Consider the following 21,869-nt stretch of genomic DNA (forward strand, 5'->3'; position numbering starts at 1 on the left):
CCTCAATGGGAATATTCAGCAATATTAGCTTCTATAGGGAGCAAATGGACCTCCGAAATCCAAAAATACAATCAGATTTCAAAAACTTAAATTTTGATTTTTCGAATTTCTGCCGCCGACTGTGACCTTGCCGACTTTCGGCGCTCCCAACGCGCAATTTTTAGAGCTAGGGAAACGAAATACATACCAAAAACAATAGAGAATTGATCAAGGAACACGATAGTGAAGGTTTCAAGTCGATATCTCCCACCGTTTTGCCGCAATCGCCGCGGAAAGTTGAAAAAGTCTATTTTTCCGAAAATTTGACCTTTGACCGGTCAAAAGTAGGTCAAATGTTGACCTAGGACCAAAAAATATACCACCAATCGCGAGATCTCGGCGAGAGCAATCCGTTGGTCTTTTCCGCTAAGCTCTACGACGTTCCGTTTTCAAATGCCAAGGGGGGGGGTCGCACCAACCCCCCCCCCCCTGCATGGGCGAAGGTGGCAGATCGCCGTTTACGGGCGAGGGAGCCAATGTGGGTTGCGATATAATCAAGCTAAATGAGCTTCAAAATGGAGGAGGACTGTTAAATCAGTGACATATTCGCTCATAGTTAGTTGAGTTAGTTTAACATAGGTACATAATGCGATTGTAATGCAATATTCAATGCACTTCAATGCATTGGCTGAACTGATTTCATATAATATAGTACCACTGTTATATCATCGTCTACTGTGTCTGTGTTCAGAAAAGCATGCGAATTCATAACTGTTTCGTTTTTTCCTATATTGACATGTATTTTTGCCGACTGATCCTGTCTGTTATGTGTGTCTGTGTGTTTTCTAGACTTTTCTGATCTCACGGCCGGCAGCCTGGATCCCCTCACCAGGTGCCCTGGGCTGCGGGAACTCACCCTGTCCGGCGGCGTCCCTGACACAGGGAGCCTGGAGCCCCTCACCAGGTGCCCTAGGCTGCGGGATCTCACCCTGTCCGGCGGCGTCCCTGACGCCGTGAGCCTGGAGCCCCTCACCAGGTGCCCTGGGCTGGAGCGTCTCACCCTGTCCGGCGGCGTCCCTGACGCCGTGCTGGACAGTCTCAGCGGCTGGCCCGGGCTGCAGGACCTTACACTGGGGGACCTCCAGCGGCCGGCAGAGACGGCCTTCACGGCAGCAGCGTACACCAGGTCAGTCAGCAGACACTGGCGAGGGGTGTCCTGTCAGACACTGACACTGACACTGACGCACTGACACTGACGCACTGACACTGACACACTGACACTGACATACTGACACATTGACACTGACACACTGACATTGACACACTGGCACTGATACTCACACTGACATACTGACACTGACACACTGACACACTGGCACTGACACACTGACACTGACACACTGACACTGACACACTGACACTGACACACTGACACTGACACACTGACACTGACACACTGACACTGACACACTGACAGTGACACACTGACACACTGACACTGATACACTGACACTGACACACTGACACTGACACACTGACACTGACGCATTGTCACTGACACCAACACATCGACACTGAAATACTGACACTGACACTGACTCGTACGTCCGGCCGGCTGGTGCCGCTGTGTTTGTGTGTGACGGCTCTGCTGCTCTGCTCTGTTACAGACTGGTCAAGTCGTGTCGGGAGCTGTGGTCGCTGTACCTTCACTGCACGGCAGACACCGGCCGGGCCGTGCTGACCGCCCTGAAGGAGGCGGACCTGGGCCGGGACAGTGATGGCGAGCCCCGTACCATCAATCTCATTGTCCCCGGTAGGTGAGAGGGCGCCGCGCGCCGCGCCTCTGACCAGTCAGTCCCTCACAACAGACGCTGCACGGCGCCACCGGCCTCTCAGACACACACACTCGACCACCGCCGCAGGCCACGTCACGGACGGTGACGTGACGCGTCACGGCCACCACGGCCGACGGTGACGTCACGTCAGCCGTCTGTCCTGTGTGTGACGTCACTGGCCGGCGGTGTGTGGACATGGCTGTACCGCTGTGTGTGTGTCTGTCTGTGTGTGACGTGCCCACCTCAGACGTGTCTCTGCTCTGTCCACAGGGGAGCTGTACGATCAGCTGAAGAGCCAGGGAGGCGGTCGGGTCACAGTGTGGAAGTGGTAGTATTGATACGCTGCACTACCGACCGTGCAGTGATGAGCTGACTGCAGAGAGGCCGAGCCAGTCGGCCGGGGCCGCCAGCTGACTGCTGCCGTGTGTGCTGCACCAGCCGGCACTGAGAGCGGCGCCGGTCAGCCGGCACACGGCCCCCGTGTCCGCTCTAGTGTAGTCATGTAGTTGTAGTAGTTGTAGTGTAGATGTAGTAGTAGCACACGGATGTGATGTAGTGGGTAATTACCGGGCGGGTATTGGTGGTAATTGGCTGGAGGGATGTGACCCAGTGGGTAATTACCGGGCGGGTATTGTGGGTAATGGGACAGTGAAAAGTGATGTGATTGAGTGTAGTAACTGATCGTGACATTGTGATATTTTGTATATAGAACCCACATCTTAGCTTAGCTGTATAAATGGGGGCCCTCCCGGACCGTTCGACTCGGTTCACCGCGCCTGGTCCCGGCGGCACGGCCGGCCTCGGTCACGTGACCGCCTCCCGGTGGAGTCGGACGGCTCGGTCACGTGACCGCCGTGTCGGGTCGGGCGGCTCGGTCACGTGACCGCGGTGCGGTGCGGCTCGGCGGTCAGTCGGACGGGGACGCTGTCTGACCGGGCACCGAGGTGCACAGTACACGGAGAAAAATAATTACTCCCCCCGGGAATCACGATCCCCTATTTGGGAATCAACTGACACCCATGGTGTAATCCGATTCTGAAAAACGGTGTCCATACACCGTTTTTTAGTGTAAATTGATCTCGGTCAGAATCACATACCCAAGGGTCATTTGACTCCCAAAATTTTGACTCCCATTTTAGGTGTCGTGTCAAAAGATCCTGCAAGGTGTCAGTGTAAAATGACACATCTAAGCGTTTTTGACGCTATCATGAGGAGTTTTTATATCCTATAGGTGTCATTTCACACAGTTGAGCGTTTTCGCAATCCACGACTCCCTTATTAGGTGTAATTTGATCCTCAGTGGTGTCATAATATTCCGTACAAATGACTTATTGAGTGTAATTTGACCCTGGGTGGTGTCATAATATTCCGGTGTCATTTGAGCCCCATTGGGTTCAAATGACACCGGAAATGTTATGGCACCACTGAGGGTCAAATTACACCTAATAAGCGAGTCACGGATTACGAAAACGCTCAACTGAGTGAAATGACACCCATAGGGTTCATGATAGCAGTATAGCGGCGGAACATCTTCAATTAACCCGCGCCCCGTTGGGCTCTGCCGAGCAACGCGCCCCGTTGGGGGGGGCCATTTTGGCCCCCCCCCCTAAGATCTCGAGAACCACGCAACGTAGCGACAAGCGGCAAACGGTGTTGGATAGCCCTATCAGGGAACTACCTTGTGACCCAATTTTATTGACCTAGGTCAAACCGATGACGTCACAGGTCAGGTCAAAGGTCCAATTTTCACCGTTTACAGGCATTTCAAGAAATGCGTTGTAAAATCGAGTAAAATGCATTTCATTGAAAATCATCGATGGGGAAATGTTCTTCAAACACATATTTTGCTAGTTGAGGTCACTGATACCAGGTCAGGTCACTGAGGTCAGGTCACTGGGGGGTCACAATATGAAAGTGTCGTGTGATACATGTTTTATGGTCCATTTTACATGACAAATGCGATTATGTGGGTCAGGCAGCCTTTGGGGCCAGCTTAGGTCACGTTTTGGTCAAGGTCAGGTCAAGGTCAGGTCAAGGTCAGGTCAAATAAGGTCAAATTTCAAAGTTGATATTTTTGCATAAAATGGGTATCGAATCGATGCAGCTCGTCACGGGGAGTTCAATGGTGGTCTTTGTTTTGCCGTACGAGGTCTAGAATCGATAAAAATTGAGTTCAAAAATTTGACGTCATCATTTTTGAACAGTTTTTTCGCTATAACTTGGCCAAAAAACGAGATATCGATCTGAAATTTGGTATGTATATAGAAGAGCGCAGGGACTATCACATATGTTCCGGTTTTTTCGAAATTCGGAAAAATTTTGGATTTTTTTTTAGTTTTTCTAAAAAAATCAATTTTTTGAATTTTTTTGGGTCAAAAACCAAAAATTTTGAAATTCCGAGATAGCAGTTTTGTAGCGCCGCTTTTTGTCTATTAGACCATATAAAGAACTTTGAAATTGCTTGATAACTGTAGATTTGGTGAGCGTTTCAAGATTGCATGTTTTTTGCTCATTTTTGCTCGAACATGACCTCAGTTTGACCTCAATAACTCCTGACCTAAGGTGACCTAAGACTTGAAATTTGGTGTGAAGGTGTCAAATTGATGCCCGGAAAGGTACTGAAAATTTGGCGGCGCTGCGCGCCGCCGTTTTCTTGCTATTCAGGAAAAACCACAGGGGGGGGGGGGGGCCAAAATGGCCCCCCCCCAACGGGGCGAGGGTTAAGGGGGGGGGGAACCGATAGATCCAGCTCTCAAATTTATCGAGAGATCCGTAGGGATCACAGATTCGAGTCTCATTTTTTGCTTGAGATCCTGTGAGATCGTAGATCCTCACTTATTTTTTGTCAGCACAGAAATAAAAAAAAAACACTTGTTGCAACGCATAACCGTTCTGTTTGAGTGATTTTATGTGCTCGCACGTCATAATCCATAGTTTTGTGGCACTTATTGATACAGAAACCCTTTAAAACATGATTTCAAATGTTGTGCATGGTGGGATCCACTCAGATCATAGATCCATGTTCTTGATTTATCGTCAGATCGTATGAGATCATAGATCCAAGATGAGTTTTTCACGACGGATCCGATGGGATCATAGATTCTAACCTGTTACCTGCAGTTTGCTTCGAGATCCACTGAGATCATAGATCCATCGCTCGGATCCATGCACATGTTTGGTGCTAGCCATGGCTGGTCCGCTACGAAGATGAAATAGGCAATAGCCCCATCAGCAGGCTGCACTGTCAATTTGCGGACGAAGATTTGTGGAAAAATGCGAGACGAAGAAATGCGGAGACGAAGAAATGTGCGGACGAAGAAATGCGAGACGAAAAAATACGGAGACAAAGAAATGCGAGACGAAGAAATGCGAGACGAAGACATGCAAGACGAAGACATGCAAGACGAAGACATGCAAGACGAAGACATGCGAGGCGAAGAAATGCGAGACGAAGAAATGCGAGACGAAGAAATGCGAGACGAAGAAATGCAAAACGAAGAAATGCGAGACGAAGAAATGCGAGACAAAGAAATGCGCGGACGAAGAAATGCGGAGACGAAGAAATGCGAGACGAAGAAATGCGAGACGAAGAAATGCGAGACGAAGAAATGCGAGACGAAGAAATGCGAGACGAAGAAATGCGAGACGAAGAAATGCGAGACGAAGAAATGCAAGACGAAGAAAGGCGGAGACGAAGAAATGAGCGGACGAAGTTTTGCGGACGAAGAATTGCGCGACGAAGAAATGCCATGCAAAGATTTGTCCGGATACGCTGCGGTATCAATTGATTTTCGGTGACTCAGACTCCGACTCCGACTTGGAAGAGTCGGCTTCCAAAGTCTACTCCGACTTTGACTCCGGCCACAGTTCTGTCAACTCCACCCAATTCTGACTCTGACTCTGTAACCCTGGTGCGAACCACAGCTCAGGTCCAGTGGTTTGAGTCAATGGCCGGCCAATCAGCAAGCTGCATTGTCGTGTGACGTCATTTGTGTTCTAGCCATGCCGGTCCGCCACGAAGATGAAATAGCTCGACCTTGCAGGAAAACCGTTGGGAAAGCCGTTGACTTCAGTTGCCGGAAGTGTGCCCACGTGGGTGCGTGTGGTGTGAGCGGGGAGAGGAACTTATTTGAATTAACGCGCTTGTAATGTCGCCAAACGTTGTTTAACCCTCGCCCTGGCAGGGGGGGGTCGATGCGACCCCCCCTAAGGTTTTTCGAAGATAGCGTAAAAACGGCGGCGCGCAGCGCCGCCAAATTTGGCACAGCCTATGGGGCAACCTTTTTACATATGACCTGAAAATTTCAGGTCCGAGTGATCTAGGGTCAGGTCACCAGGTCAGAAAAACCGGTACAAGGTCATGGTCAAATTTCAATTTTCTTTTTACACCTGTCCAACTCACAGTTATGGACTGATTTCCTTCAAACTTTCAGGATGTGCTAAGTTCACCGAGTTGTATGACATATAGTTCGGGTTTTTTTAGGTCACTGACCTGAGGTCAGTTAGAGGTCATTACGTCGTAATGTTAAGCCTATGGGAAAATACTAAATTCGGAAAATACTGGAGATATCCGCTTCATTCCATCACTTTTGTGCTTTGAAACCACAGTACTTAACAGCAGGTCACTTGGTGCTTCTTTGTTTGGTGTACTTATCGATGGGTCAGGTCAAATGAGGTCAACTGAGGTCAAATGACGTTTTTGCCAATAACTTGGCACACAATGACGCTAGAGCTTAAAAAATGGTATCATTGTGTTCCTGGTGATCAGCCGAATCGAATGATATGCGATATGATGCAATTTGGTTAACTTGAACTTAATTTATAAATTTAAGTTTACTTAAAATTTAAGAAAAACTTTAAGTACACTTAAGCAAGCTAAAAAGCATATCATTCGACGCGCCTTGACGTGCTGAGTTCACTGGTGCTTTTCTTTTTGCTCTATCTTAATTAGATCAAAAGTTATAAGCGAAAAACTTTTGACCTGTTTTTAGCGAAATTTTTACATTTATACCCCCCAAAACCCCCCTAAATATTGACCTAGAGCAACCAAATTTGCACAGGGGCGAGAACTCCAGGGGGCCCACCTACCTACCAAATTTGGTGTTTCTAGGTGCCATAGGAGCCAATCGCGAGGGGGGGGTCGCATCGACCCCCCCCCCTGCCAGGCCGTGTTATGAAAAATGCCCTGCCAGGGCGAGGGTTAAAGTGTAGATTTACTTCAAGTGATAGTGCTTTAACGATAGACTTAAGATTTTATTTGTAGTTTGCTCAACATGCGTATTTAAATAACGAGGCGCCCTGCACTCGGCGAAATTTTGAAGTAGGACAAGATAGCAACGCCCCATGGAGACGGAGGTAAGTTTTTATGTCATTAAGCAGCAGAATAACTCTACCTAAGTAAGTAGCAATAATCACCGGTTGATGGAACATTGACATTGTTGAAATGTGAGTAATTCCTTACGGTGAATGGAGTCACGGACCCATGAGCTTTCCGATAAGTTTTCATTAGATTTCGCCATTCATTTCGTGCCCAAATGTTTTGGAATTTATTGTTGCATATAAAATAAAGAATGACATACATGTATTGTTATTTGCGTCACGTGGTTAACAACTGCAATTATGACTCTGTTTGAGAGTGTATTTTGATCCCATAAGGTGTATGATTCCGAGAATCATTTGACAATATCTGGTATAAAGACTGATTGAAAAGAAGACGTCATCGTCAATAGATAAAATTGTAGCTGCAAGGGTGAAGACACATGTAAGCTACATTTAAAGTCTCGTTGCAGTCTGGCTAATCGTTCCTATAAGCTTCAGAAGCAGAACATACCCATGGGTATGTTGGTTAGTTGTACGGGGACCCGCAGTTGCTACTGTACAGCGACCCTGAGTAAATTGTCCCAGCACCCTCACAGGGAACAACGAAAAGCTGTCAGAGGGCACGCACAGAAAACCTCAGCTGCTCTTGTACACGGACCGACAGTCGATATCAATGTTATCGGTCGTTACTGGACAGGACAGACGGCTAGAGTTAGGGTTCGTGGACACTTCCTAGAGTATTTATTATGACTCTGATTTGGGGTGTATTTTATACCACATGTCGTCAAATGATTCCCGGAATCATACACCGTGTGGGATCAAAATACACCCTCAAGATCCGATTACTCCCTGAAGTGACACCTAAAAGGGGTGTTTTTTGAAGCGTACCAAAAACGCGCAGTTTCCAGGAGTCAGATTACACCCGGAATCAGACTTTTCAGACACTTCCTAGAGTATTATGACTCTGATTTGGGGTGTATTTTATACCACATGTCGTCAAATGATTCCCGGAATCATACACCGTGTGGGATCAAAATACACCCTCAAGATCCGATTACTCCCTGAAGTGACACCTAAAAGGGGTGTTTTTTGAAGCGTACCAAAAACGCGCAGTTTCCAGGAGTCAGATTACACCCGGAATCAGACACTTCAGACACTTCCTAGAGTATTATGACTCTGATTTGGGGTGTATTTTTATTCCATAAGGCGTATGATTCCGGGAATCATTTGACGACCTACGGTGTTAAAATACACCCTCAACCAGTGTCATAATACCCTAGAAAGTGTCTGATTCCGGGTGTAATCGGACTCCAGAAAACTGCGCGTTTTGGTACGCTTCAAAAAACACCCCTTTTAGGTGTCATTATTTTTTTCAGTGTAGTGATGTCAATTACAGAAAATCAGAATACCGATACCTAACTAAATACCAACCGAAAATCCCGGGAAAATACCGAAACCAAACCAACTTGGGAAAATGAGGGAAATACCAACTTTTTACCGATTTCTTAGCCTCTTATACATTAGCGAGGGTTTATGATACCAACAAAATACCAAACACATTACGATTGAAATACCAAGTACCAAGTTGGTATCGGTTTGGTATCGGTAGGTATACCAAAACGTTGGTATCCGATTGACATCTCTAGTGCACAGCGCGCCATGTTGAGTGTTCTGAATGCGTGTTGTGACACTCACACGGCCAGGTATATATCAATACACTACTGGATAGGCCGTCCGAGCTGTATAGGCGGTGTCAGTTGAGACGGCGGCTCACAGCCGCGCCCGCCCGCCTGCTCCGGCAAGCGGGTGTCTGTTCTACTCTCTGTCTTCTATACATACACGAGAGGAGTTGCTTGAGCTGTATCATCTGTCGCCTTCAATAAACCAATGAACAGTGTGCCATGAGTGGGACCGGTGGGACTGTCTCTGCCGACTGTCCCTACCCCATGAGTGGGACCGGTGGGACTGTCTCTGCCGACTGTCCCTACCCCATGAGTGGGACCGGTGGGACTGTCTCTGCCGACTGTCCCTACCCCATGAGTGGGACCGGTGGGACTGTCTCTGCCGACTGTCCCTGTCTCATGAGTGGGACCGGTGGGACTGTCTCTGCCGACTGTCCCTACCCTATAAGTGAGTGTCCGTTTCTGCGGCGGCCGCTGAGCCCCCAACCCTGTCCTTCTTCTCTCCCCAGTCCGCTGTGCAGGGTCGCTCGAGGTCACGTGGTCAACTGGGTGTCTTCTCCAATGCACATTGTATTCGTCGATCGACCTTACACACCACCGTGCAGTCACATGACTACGACCCGACTCCCTCCGTGCCGTCCGACGCGCCGGCATGGCCCCACAACTGGGACAAACGGCCGCCGGGGACGCTCCTATGTCCGATGTTCGTCTCCGTCCACACCGGAGAGGACAGGGCAGGCGGCGGCCGGCCGACGCTGCCCGCGGCGCCGAGGTGACAGCCTCAGACCTCTCTGCTCCCAGTACGCTACACTGGTCAGGCAGGGCCGGCGGCGGCGTGCCATCGGCCGCCGGCCAGCCGGCCTCCCCGTACTGACCACTCACTCACATACAACACACACACCTGTTTATCGAGAAACATACAGAACATACGCTCTGAACTATGTAATCAGCAGTCACGAACGAATAACGATGGTCTTCCATAACTCAATGGTCTCAAATGTCCCGCCCGCCCCCCTGATCATCCACCGGTGCCGTCCCAGTGGTCGGTCGGGGCTCGACCGGTGGTCGGTCGGCAGACAGACCGACCGGTCACCGCCAGGTCACGGCCGGCCCACTGACAAGCACGCCGTGCCGCCGCCGGGGCCGTGGCCGTGCTCCGGCCGTGCCCTGACCGGGCTCACCGGCTCTGACCCACCGGCCTCAGAGATCTGACACCAACTACCGGCTGGACGAGCCGCCGAGCGGCCTGCCGACCGACCGCTCCCGTATGGCAGCGGGCCGCCGCCAGCTGCACCACCAGACACCGACAACAAGCACCGACACACTGTCACAGCACATCCAGCAGCCGGCTTGTCTCGCTGTCAACCACGTGCACTCGACTGTCCATCAACGTACTCACAAAATCTACTAATCACCCTCGCCTGTCCATCAACGCACTCACAAAATCAACTAATCACCCTCGCCTGTCCACCAACGCACTCACAATATCAACAAATTACCCTCGCCTGTCCATCAACGCACTCACCAAATCAACCGGTCACCTCTCGTCAAATACACACAAAATAATACTGAGCTCACAACTATTCCCGTATTTATCGGAAAATCCCACCGCAGCAGTCACCCCCGTTGCCGTCGTGTGGCCTTTCCGTTGCAGTGCGGGACGATTGTCAGCACCCGTCGCTGCTGTGGCCAGCGGGCGGCTCCAGCACAGCGGCGAGCGTTACTGGCTGCAGCCGGTGTGTCCGTGCCCACAGCCGGGTGCAGCTGTTGGAGGCCGTGTTGGAGGCCAGTGTGACGTCACACCGTCGTGCCGTCCCAGTCCGTGTCAGTGTCCGATTGACAGTGGTCTATATATATATATATATATATATATTATATATATATATATATATATATATATATATAGAGAGAGAGAGAGAGAGAGAGAGAGAGAGAGAGAGAGAGAGAGAGAGAGAGAGAGAGAGAGAGAGAGAGAGAGAGAGAGAGAGAGAGAGAGAGAGAGAGAGAGAGAGAGAGAGAGAGAGAGAGAGAGAGAGAGAGAGAGAGAGAGAGAGAGAGAGAGAGAGAGAGAGAGAGAGAGAGAGAGAGAGAGAGAGAGAGAGAGAGAGAGAGAGAGAGGAGAGAGAGAGAGAGAGAGAGAGAGAGAGAGAGAGAGAGAGAGAGAGAGAGAGAGAGGAGAGAGAGAGAGAGAGAGAGAGAGAGAGAGAGAGAGAGAGAGAGAGAGAGAGAGAGAGAGAGAGAGAGAGAGAGAGAGAGAGAGAGAGAGAGAGAGAGAGAGAGAGAGAGGAGAGAGAGAGAGAGAGAGAGAGAGAGAGAGGAGAGAGAGAGAGAGAGAGAGGAGAGAGAGAGAGAGAGAGAGAGAGAGAGAGAGAGAGAACAGACTCGTTTGTGACGTTTCGATATATGTGTATGCTTATATCTTCGTCAGAATAATAAATCGGCGTATCGTTCACACTTTTCGACAATAATCTGTCTGATTATTGTCGAAAAGTGTGAACGATACGCCGATTTATTATTCTGACGAAGATATAAGCATACACATATATCGAAACGTCACAAACGAGTCTGTTCTCTATTTTATTATCGGCATTGGTCTGTTAACTATATATATATATATATATATATATATATATATATATATATATATATATATATATATATATATATATATATATATATATATATTGAGTAGGAAAAACATACAGCACATGGGTGGACGCGTTTCGTCAGAGACTTTTTCAACACCCGAATATTGACAAAACAATACGAACACACAAGAACAAAGCTAGCAAGCACAGTTTCATACCTGTTGATATATCGCGTGTACATATTATGAGAATGTGCCTAAATGCAAATACACTTCCAATACTGCGCGTCAGTTAAATGGCAAAGAAAGAGAGAATACATATATAAGACAATTCATGTTGACAGTATCTGTTTTTCTATTTAACATTTATTTTATAATCTGAGTACAATATACGGCCGCAGATTTTGCCCATTTTATAAACCCAACCCGTGTATTGATCGTTTCGTTCGTTGCAATGTATGCCGCTTCCGTCGCCTTTCTACTCCCCTTGTTTTTGCACTTCGCTATCACTTTCGCCCCTCCCCAATTCGGTAAATGATTCGTTGAGTGAGCATGAAGCACGAATGCACTGTGTTCCATGTCGTTTCTTACATCTCTCCTATGTTCCTTTAATCTTTTGTCCATGCCTCTACCTGTTTCACCTATATATGACTTTTCACAATGCCCACAGGGTACCTGATATACAACGCTAAGATCTACATTCTTACTTATTTTCTTTTGCGTGATCTCTCCTATTTTTCTGCCAGAAGTCAATGCGACTTTGACGCCTGTCGTTTCAAGTTCTTTCGCGATGATGATACGTGATCAGAGCTGATCACCCTTTTGGCGAATCAGCTCGTTGTTATCTAGAAGAGGCTTGTACCGAGTTACGAAATAAGATACATGAACTGAAGGACGAAGTCATTGGAGTACCGCTACCAGCAACCTTACGAACGAAGCTGAACGATTTCAACGAACGCCAACAGATGAACCTGAAACGAAAGTTACACACGCTGTGCATGAACAGCCCTTGGGGCGAAGCAGGTAACACGGACATTTTGACAAATCTTTCTTCACGACATCTAAATGACGATGAGAAAGAAGCATTAGCACTTGGCATGAAATTCGACTCCGGAAGAGATAAGAGCAACTACATGGACCACGTCCAGCGAAATTACAAGAATCATGAGGATGATATAGAAAAGGGATTTATCCAAGGAATACTGCTGTGCTGCAAAGCCTTATCGGACAATGAACCAGACAAGATACCCAGACGATACATGAAGGCACTCCAAAGTCTTGCCAACGATCCGACTATAGTGATCACACCTGCGGACAAAGGTGGGGGAGTGGTTATTATGGATAAGGCTGACTATGTAAGTAAAATGAAAGAGCTGATGAATGACAATGACACATACAAGAAAAGACCACACGGATTTGTCGAAAAGGCAAGTAAGAAATTCAACCAGGAGGCAAGAAAACTTCTACGAAAATCGGAAAAAGGAAAACAGCTATTGCATCTTTTAGAAGAATCACCAGAAACTCCAAAGATGCGTGGACTTCCAAAACTCCACAAGGACGGCATCCCACTACGGCCCATTACGTCAGGAATCGGCAGCGCGCCACATCGACTCGCAAAAGTACTGGCAAAGCCCTTATCGAATAGTCTGGGTGCCATCAGTGATGCACACCTACGGAACAGCAACGACTTAATTGAACGACTTAAAGACTTCGACTTCACAGATAAGTACATGGCTAGTCTTGATGTAAAATCACTGTTCACGAATGTACCCGTAGACGACGCCCTAAAAGTGATCAAAGATGTAGTTGATAAGATCGATGCGAACCAGTTGCCGCTCGCAAAGTCTGACTACTTTAAGCTTGTGTCAATGTGTATGAACTTTGGGGGTTTTGTATTTGAGTCGGATGATTACAGCCAACACAGCGGGCTGGCAATGGGTTCACCCTTGAGTCCAGTAGCAGCGTGCCTGTATTTGGAATGGCTGGAACAAAACAGGTACCAAAATATTATGGGGGACAATGTTCTGTGGGTACGATACGTCGATGACGTGCTGGTAGTAGTACCAAAAACGATCGATTTGAACGCCAAAGTCAACGAACTCAACGCAGTCGACCCGAAGATTCCGTTTACTGTGGAAACAGAAAAGGGAGGTTCCATTGCTTTCTTAGATACGGAAGTAGTCCGAAGCGATAGTCGTGCAAAATTCAAAGTATATCGTAAGCCTACAAACCGGGAAGATTATGTTCATTTCTTTTCCGGTCATAGTGATAGAGTGAAAAGTGGGGTGGTATTGGGCTTTTTCTTAAGGGCTTTTCGTATTTGTAGTGAGGAGTATCTTGCTGAAGAAATTGAGCACATCTTTTCCAGTTTCATGAAGCTTAAATATCCCAAAGGCTATCTCATTCGTCTCAAGAAAAAAGCGCTGAACATTCGAAACAGAGCAAAAGCTGAAGCGAAACGAAAGAACGACATAAGATATATTTCATTACCGAACTCAAAAGCAGCCGAAAACATCGCGAAAGAACTTGAAACGACAGGCGTCAAAGTCGCATTGACTTCTGGCAGAAAAATAGGAGAGATCACGCAAAAGAAAATAAGTAAGAATGTAGATCTTAGCGTTGTATATCAGGTACCCTGTGGGCATTGTGAAAAGTCATATATAGGTGAAACAGGTAGAGGCATGGACAAAAGATTAAAAGAACATAGGAGAGACTAGGGTGACCCGCGTGCTCCGCAACGCGAAAAGGGATATTTTCGATCGGCGGGTGTTCGGTTGTTCTTGTGTCGGTTGGGTTATCTATCCATTTCGGTCGATTGCTTTTTGACGGCTAAACGTTTTGGTTTGTGGAAAAAATATCCACCGCATCGAGGTGCCCATGTCTGATAAGCATGCTTTCCACTTAAGAATCTGTCAAATGTGCTTTATAATTTAGGCGCGTAGTTTTATGACAAATTAAAGGCGTAGATAATTTTCACTAAAAATCGTTTTGCAGAGGTTTGAAACATTTATATTTTTAAGAATACTGTTGCTTGTCATGCAAACGTGATGATTGGATCTTGGAGAGAATTGAATGCTCTTTCCAATGATAGCATTTTCAATTGTCAAACGTATCAGTTTAAGCAGCAAAATCCGTGTAATTATTTAGTGGCACATTTTGGACAAATACCATTTAATTCAGCGATTTTTTCCACATTGTTTTTGATCAATTAGCTTTTCACAATTTTTCCATGAGAGACGGTACATTTTTATTGCTAATAGGCGCTGTTTCAACTCATTCCGTCTGACGATCACCTGAAATTAATATAAATTCCAAAATCCGTCCAAAACGTCCATTTTTCATAAGAAAGTGTCCTCCCCGGTGCACGTGGCGCGTGCCAACCCCTGCACCGCACACCATTCGATAGCCCGTTCGATTCTCTACACGATGCTGTTTTCCCCGTACCGGTCGGGCCCACGGTTACCGAGATATTGCACCGGGACCGGACCCGTGTCGGGCAAATTTAGCCATTTTCGCCCGTTTTTGCCAGCCGATTTATACATGTAAAGTCTATGACGCGAATTTGCACTTTTTGGGCACGCGCCACGCGCTCGCTATCGATCCGATCGAGCCGAGACCGCTCAAAGGCACGTTGTCCATCCTTGTTCTATGAGTTGCGCAAACTTCAGCGCGGTAGGTGCAACGGTGTGACCTGTAACCCGCGCTACGTAGCACCATGTCGCGACCTTCGTAATAGACAGAAACTACGTCACCTCAAATAGTAATATAGATGTAAGAAACGACATGGAACACAGTGCATTCGTGCTTCATGCTCACTCAACGAATCATTTACCGAATTGGGGAGGGGCGAAAGTGATAGCGAAGTGCAAAAACAAGGGGAGTAGAAAGGCGACGGAAGCGGCATACATTGCAACGAACGAAACGATCAATACACGGGTTGGGTTTATAAAATGGGCAAAATCTGCGGCCGTATATTGTACTCAGATTATAAAATAAATGTTAAATAGAAAAACAGATACTGTCAACATGAATTGTCTTATATATGTATTCTCTCTTTCTTTGCCATTTAACTGACGCGCAGTATTGGAAGTGTATTTGCATTTAGGCACATTCTCATAATATGTACACGCGATATATCAACAGGTATGAAACTGTGCTTGCTAGCTTTGTTCTTTTGTGTTCGTATTGTTTTGTCAATATTCGGGTGTTGAAAAGTCTCTGACGAAACGCGTCCACCCATGTGCTGTATGTTTTTCCTACTCAATATATATCTATTTGTCTATACATCTGTGGCATTCAAACTTTGCGTCTATCGTAGACTGTATTTCTTCACTCTTCAGACATCTCAACGCGCACACCGACCCGTCCTCTTTCTCTCCCGCCCTGCTCTCCACTGCCCGCCCGTCTCCCAATGTCCAGCCGGGCCGCCCGATATACGGGCCGGCGTGTCCCTGCTGCCGCGCACATGTGTGGCCATAGACCTCCATTTATGACCACTTATGACCCGACGCCGACCCTACGCGACAAGGCTAGAATACAAACTATGTGAACAAACAGAGAGACACATTCCCCCCTGTTCCTAAAGAACACATCTAACTACAGTTTAACTAATGGGGGATGGGAGCGCCGAAGAGTTGCGGCGCACGCCTGCAGCGCAAACCCCTTCTTAGCACGTCACTATAACTATCGATATTATCTACACTTTCCGCTGGCGCTCTACCTTCGTTCACACGGTCGTTTGACAATCCCTCAGTTTCCGTTTTTACAACTTTCACTGTATGGATCCGCTCCTCTGTTCCGGCACCGCCATCCGCCTCAGCTGCTGCTCGAGGGACCGGCTCGGTCTGCTCGGTCGGCGCGACAGCTGGGGTCAGCTCTGACGGCTCCACCGCCGCCGGCGCCTCAATGGCCAGCTGTCCAGGCACATGGGCGGTCGGAACCGGACAGGCGATCTCCTCTTCCTGCTCATCATCCGTCGAAGCAGCCATTGCGTCGTCACCGTTGTTGGCAAGACGATGACGAATGTTCCGCACGTGCCATGGGACTCCATCCACTTCAATCGTCTGAGCGGATACGACGTTGGTGACAGTGCCCTCCTTTGACACGGCGGTGCACCGATCGCCCCGTTTTCGGACCCACACCGCATCACCGGGCTGATACACACCAGGCTGGCCGGCCGTCTGAGGAGGAGCAGCTGTGTTTCCCTGTGACTGCACGCACAAGTCTCTGCCAGCCTGACGGTAGGCACCATGTATCGGGGCCGTGGTAATATCACGCCCGTCCTTGGGCGTGACATTATATCGGTGCACGGCTTCTGGTACGGTGCATCCCTGACGGGCGGCCATCACTTTGATGGTGCGGTGGTGGCGCTCGATGATGCCATTCCCACCAGGTTCATAGGCCGCGCGATACCTCAGCTCGACGTCCCACCGCACCGCGAACGCCTTCAGCTCTCGACCCTTGAATTCGGTCGCATTATCCATTAGAAGCTCGGCCGGTGCTCCTCGCTCCAAAAACAGAGCCTCGAGTTGTCTGACGATCTCGCTCCCGTCAGAGCGGCGGATCTCACGCCACATGGCGTATCGCGACGGCCCACAGTCAATCACGGTGAGATAGTGTTTTCCGCGGAAATGGGTTACGTCCATTGCCAGCCGCTCCCAGTTGCGCTCGACCGCCAAGGCACCATGCTTCCAGCGCGACGGGGCTGGGTCGATCGACGCACACACCTGGCACGATCTAACGATCTGACGAACGGCCGACTTCGTCACGCTCTTTCCCAGCTCTCGGCGCGCATACCACCACGTCCGCCGCACTCCCTGGTGTCCCACACTTTCATGCACCGCCATTATGTCCTCCGGTCGAGCTGTCCTAACGGCCGCCACCACACCTGTCGCCTGCTCGCTTCCGGTTCTGATCCTCTCTTTTGGTACTCTCGTGAGTTCGTCTGCACGGTTGGCAGCCGACGGCACGAGCTCCACTGTCACGACGAGGTCGTACTCGCTGGAGAGCTGCTTGAAAACGGCCACCCGCCGCCGAACCAGCATTTCCGACTGTGCCTTCGTTCTCAGTCGGGCACGGCCTGTCAGAGCGTCGGTCAGCCAGCGCTGAACAGTGACAGAGTCTGTGCGGAGGATCACACGCTTGAATCCCCACGCCACCGCCATATTCATACCGTTCAGCGCGGCATCCAGCTCCGATAGGTTTATGTGCATGTCTGAGTCACTGTCAGATCGGAGCCACGCGGCGTCTTCGATAACCTCACCCGTGGTGGGGTCACTTAGCACTACGCCGCGGGCGATGGAGCTGGCATCAGTCCACACCGTCACCGAGTCTCCTGAGACGCACCACTGTCCTCGTGCCGGGTCACACTCTGCCAGCCGCCGGGCCACATCACTGACTTGTTTGCGCAGGTCATCGTCGGTGATCGGTGAGTCCCAATCTTTGGTGACCTTGTTCGCCGCCCTTTTCAGCCAGGCAGCGGCCGGCCGCAGCCACCCGGCGACGGGCACGTGTGAGGTTAGCTGACCCGCCCAGGCGAAGATTGACCGCCTGGTCAGCACCCCGGGTGGCTCAGCTGGTGTCACGCCGTCCCGAGACCATCTCAGTGTGCCGTCACCGCCAGACTGCCGTCTCACTCGGAGCCCCAGCATCCTGGCTCCGGCCTCATCCGCTACCCGTTCCGGTGGCTTACACGAGAGCCCGTATGCGGAAAAATGTTCGGCCACCCGCTCAGCCGAGATGAGCGTCTCGTTGACGAGCAGGTCGTCAGCGTACGGGAGCACTGCTTTTGCGATCTCTGGACTTTGATCCAAAACTTCCCGCACTACCGCTCGCATGATGCCGCTTGCAACGCTGAGACCAAATCCGACCCTTGTCAGACAATGTCGCTGGCCGTCCACGATTACCGTCTGAAACGGCCACAGCTCCTGGGCCACGTGCAGCTGCAGAAACGCCTTCTTCAGGTCGATGACGGCCACATCGTCGCCGTGTTGCCGCCACTTGCGGAGCTGGTCGCGGCACACATCAGCTTCAGCCGTATGAGCCACCAGGTGCTCATTCAGTTCACGGTAGTCGAGCACCGGCCTGACCTTGTCCTTGGCTTCCTGGGTGACCGCCATGAGCGGAATTAGGCCACGCACCGGCCCGTGTTCCTGCTCATTGTACGGTTGCAGCCACCCTTCCTCGATCCACAGCCGTAACTCTGCGTCGAACCGCTCCTGCGACTCTGCCGGCACGCGATATTGCGGCACAGTATTCTTGAGTTGTTTTGGCTCCTTTCCGTCGGCCCACTTCCACCAAACTGTCCACTTTCCGTCGCTGAACTTAGCCACAAAATCAGCCGTCTCGATCTGTCTGTCCACTGGACCACGCCCCTGAGACACCGCTGCCGACATACCGCTCGATTCTGCCTTTACACCGGCGCACCCCGAACGCTCCCCCGTCACCACTTTACCACCAAAACGCACCTCTCCACCACTAACAAACACACCACCCAGCGCCTCTAACCCGGTCATGCCCAACAGCACGTCAACACCCAACAACCTTTCCGCCACTACCACAGCCCGGACCACCGCCCGCCGGCCTTGTGCCTCCAGCAGCACCTCTGCACTCCCGCTGCATCGCACGACACTCCCATTCACCGCGGTCAAGTTTGTCTCACATCGATCCCATTTATCGACACAACCCGCGAACACCACGGTCTCCTCGCAGCCCGTGTCCACCAGCGCGTGACACGGTCGCCCGTCGAGCAGCATCTGGATTACCGGCGCTCTGCTGCCGGCTCGGTGGACGGCGGAGGAGGTGCTGGCGCTGATGCAGCTCCCCCGCCGCAGCCGTTTGGGCACATCCGGGCGATATGACCTGGGCGACCACATATCCAGCATCTGATCGGAGCCGGCCGGCGACTTGACCTTGAAATGTCACGTGATGGCCCACTCGCCGCCGCCGCCGCCGCCCCCGCCGCCGCCGCCGCCGCCGCCGCCGCCGCTGCCGCCGCCGGTGGCGCTGCCGTGACTGCTGTCCTGGACAGTACGGCTCTCGCTCGGTCCAGGACGTACTCGAGAGTGAACTCGTCTCCGAGCCCGTCCCGAACCGCAGCTTGCGCAGCCTCCGGCAGCCCATTGACGAAGGTGATGGCGATAGCTCTCTCCGGCAGACCTCCCATTAACTCAGCGAGCTGCTGCAGCGCCGCTAAGTACACATCCGCCGTCTCTCCGGGATGAAGGCGACGCCGAGCCATTTCCGCCTGCGCTGTGAACGGGTCCATGGCGAAGGCCCTCAGCAGCTTGGCCTTCACGCTGGGCAGCTGATGACGAGTCGCTGCGGGCATTCGGGACCACACCGCGAAAGCACCGCCGCGCAGGCGAGTCGGCAACACAGCCATCAAGGACACTGATCGCAGCTCGCACAGGAGAGCAGCCTGCTCCAGCCACTCCACTACGTTTCCAGTTCCGTCGAACTCCGGAATAGTCCTGGCGTCGAACGCCGGAGTCACCTCCATCACCGCTCTTCCCGCGGTGTCACTGGTCTCCTCCTCGACACTCGGCATCTTCTCACCACTTGTCAAAAAAATGCCGAAATAGCTTGTGGCATTCAAACTTTGCGTCTATCGTAGACTGTATTTCTTCACCCTTCAGACATCTCAACGCGCACACCGACCCGTCCTCTCTCTCTCCCGCCCTGCTCTCCACTGCCCGCCCGTCTCCCAATGTCCAGCCGGGCCGCCCGATATACGGGCCGGCGTGTCCCTGCTGCCGCGCACATGTGTGGCCATAGACCTCCATTTATGACCACTTATGACCCGACGCCGACCCTACGCGACAAGGCTAGAATACAAACTATGTGAACAAACAGAGAGACACAGACTAATACATTTTACACATGTCCAGTCTTTGTCCTGGAAAACCGTTACCTTCGGAGCTTACCTCATCATCTGTGCTAATGTCCTGGTGACCTGAGTACAGTTTGGCCGGTCGGCAGACAGACCGACCGGTCACCGCCAGGTCACGGCCGGCCCACTGACAAGCACGCCGTGCCGCCGCCGGGGCCGTGGCCGTGCTCCGGCCGTGCCCTGACCGGGCTCACCGGCTCTGACCCACCGGCCTCAGAGATCTGACACCAACTACCGGCTGGACGAGCCGCCGAGCGGCCTGCCGACCGACCGCTCCCGTATGGCAGCGGGCCGCCGCCAGCTGCACCACCAGACACCGACAACAAGCACCGACACACTGTCACAGCACATCCAGCAGCGGGCTTGTCTCGCTGTCAACCACGTGACCTCGCCTGACCATCAACGCACTCACAACATCAACTAATCACCCTCGTCTGTCCATCAACGCACTCACTAAATCAACTTATCACCCTCGCCTGTCCATCAACACACTCACAAAATCGAACGGTCAGCTCTCGTCAAATACACACAAAATAATACCGAGCTCACAGCCATTCCCGTATTTATCGGAAAATCTCACCACAGCAGTCACCCCCGTTGCCGTCGTGTGGCCTTTCCGTTGCCGTGCGGGACGATTGTCAGCCCCCGTCGCTGCTGTGGCCAGCGGGCGGCTCCAGCACAGCGGCGAGCGTTATACTGGCTGCAGCCGGTGTGTCCGTGCCCACAGCCGGGTGGCTGTTGGAGGCCGTGTTGGAGGCCAGTGTGACGTCACACCGCGCGTGCCGTCCCAGTCCGTGTCAGTGTCGGAGTGACAGTGGTCTATATATATACAGTGTCAGCTGTGTCCAGCTGCTGGTCCTCCGACTGTCAGCTGAACTGACACACTGACACTGCAGCCCCTGACAGTGTCAGACCGGCCCCCGGTCAGTGTCAGCTGCCGGCACGGAGAGCGGTCCGGTGACACTCCCAGCTGCAGCCCCCTCCCCGTGGCTGGTGCCGCTGCAGTCTTATTGTGCCGGTGGTCAGCTCCGTCAGAATCCACCACAAACAGCTGCCGTCACTCCTCTGCCGCCGCTCCGACACTCTATTCCGGCAGCCGGGCACCAAACAGCTGCAGTGGCTAGCAGTGCATTCACTCCACATGGACACACCGCTCGGAACGTCTCGCCAGACGGACCCGTCTGGGCCGGAGGGGTCGGTGAGGGGGACGCGGCCGATCGGACAGACGGCCACAGCGAGACGCGCCACGGCCGGCCCGGCCCGGCCGAGGGACTCAGCCCGCCGGAAACGGAACACACCGTGCACGGCTGGACGATAGCCAGACGCTCCACTGGTCAGGCCGGGCCGGCGGCGGCGTGCCATCGGCCTCCCCGTACTGGCCACTCACTCACATACAGCAGGCTTAGCGAGCGGTAGATGGACTCACGGGCTACGTCTGATCGCAGTTGACATGACCACTGTATTGCCTGTGGCATAACGATACACGTCGCAGTTATGGTATGAGACTGCAATTTGAAGGACGTCTATGCAGTGTTATAATCGATTTGCTGTAATGTGGATGGGTGCCAAGAACAATC

General features: G+C 51.2%; 1 protein-coding gene and 1 long non-coding RNA gene across 2 annotated transcripts; one reads left to right on the forward strand and one right to left on the reverse strand.

Moving 5' to 3' along the window:
* Nucleotides 1–828: 828 nt before the first annotated feature.
* On the forward strand, nt 829–2,288 carry LOC122386437. The gene is made up of 3 exons (XR_006257378.1): nt 829–1,165; nt 1,647–1,792; nt 2,085–2,288. It is a non-coding gene; the product is annotated as an uncharacterized LOC122386437 (long non-coding RNA).
* A 10,416-nt stretch (nt 2,289–12,704) lies between these two features.
* On the reverse strand, nt 12,705–18,796 carry LOC122386432. The gene is made up of 2 exons (XM_043375611.1): nt 16,751–18,796; nt 12,705–12,710 (listed from the first exon to the last, which is right to left on the reverse strand). Exons 1-2 carry the CDS (start codon nt 18,794–18,796, stop codon nt 12,705–12,707), a joined length of 2,052 nt encoding a protein of 683 aa, XP_043231546.1.
* Between the last annotated feature and the right edge of the window lie 3,073 nt (nt 18,797–21,869).

The sequence above is a fragment of the Amphibalanus amphitrite genome, unplaced genomic scaffold (assembly GCF_019059575.1).
Source record: "Amphibalanus amphitrite isolate SeventyFive unplaced genomic scaffold, NRLGWU_Aamphi_draft 000251F_arrow, whole genome shotgun sequence".
NCBI classification, from domain to species: Eukaryota; Metazoa; Arthropoda; class Thecostraca; order Balanomorpha; family Balanidae; genus Amphibalanus; species Amphibalanus amphitrite.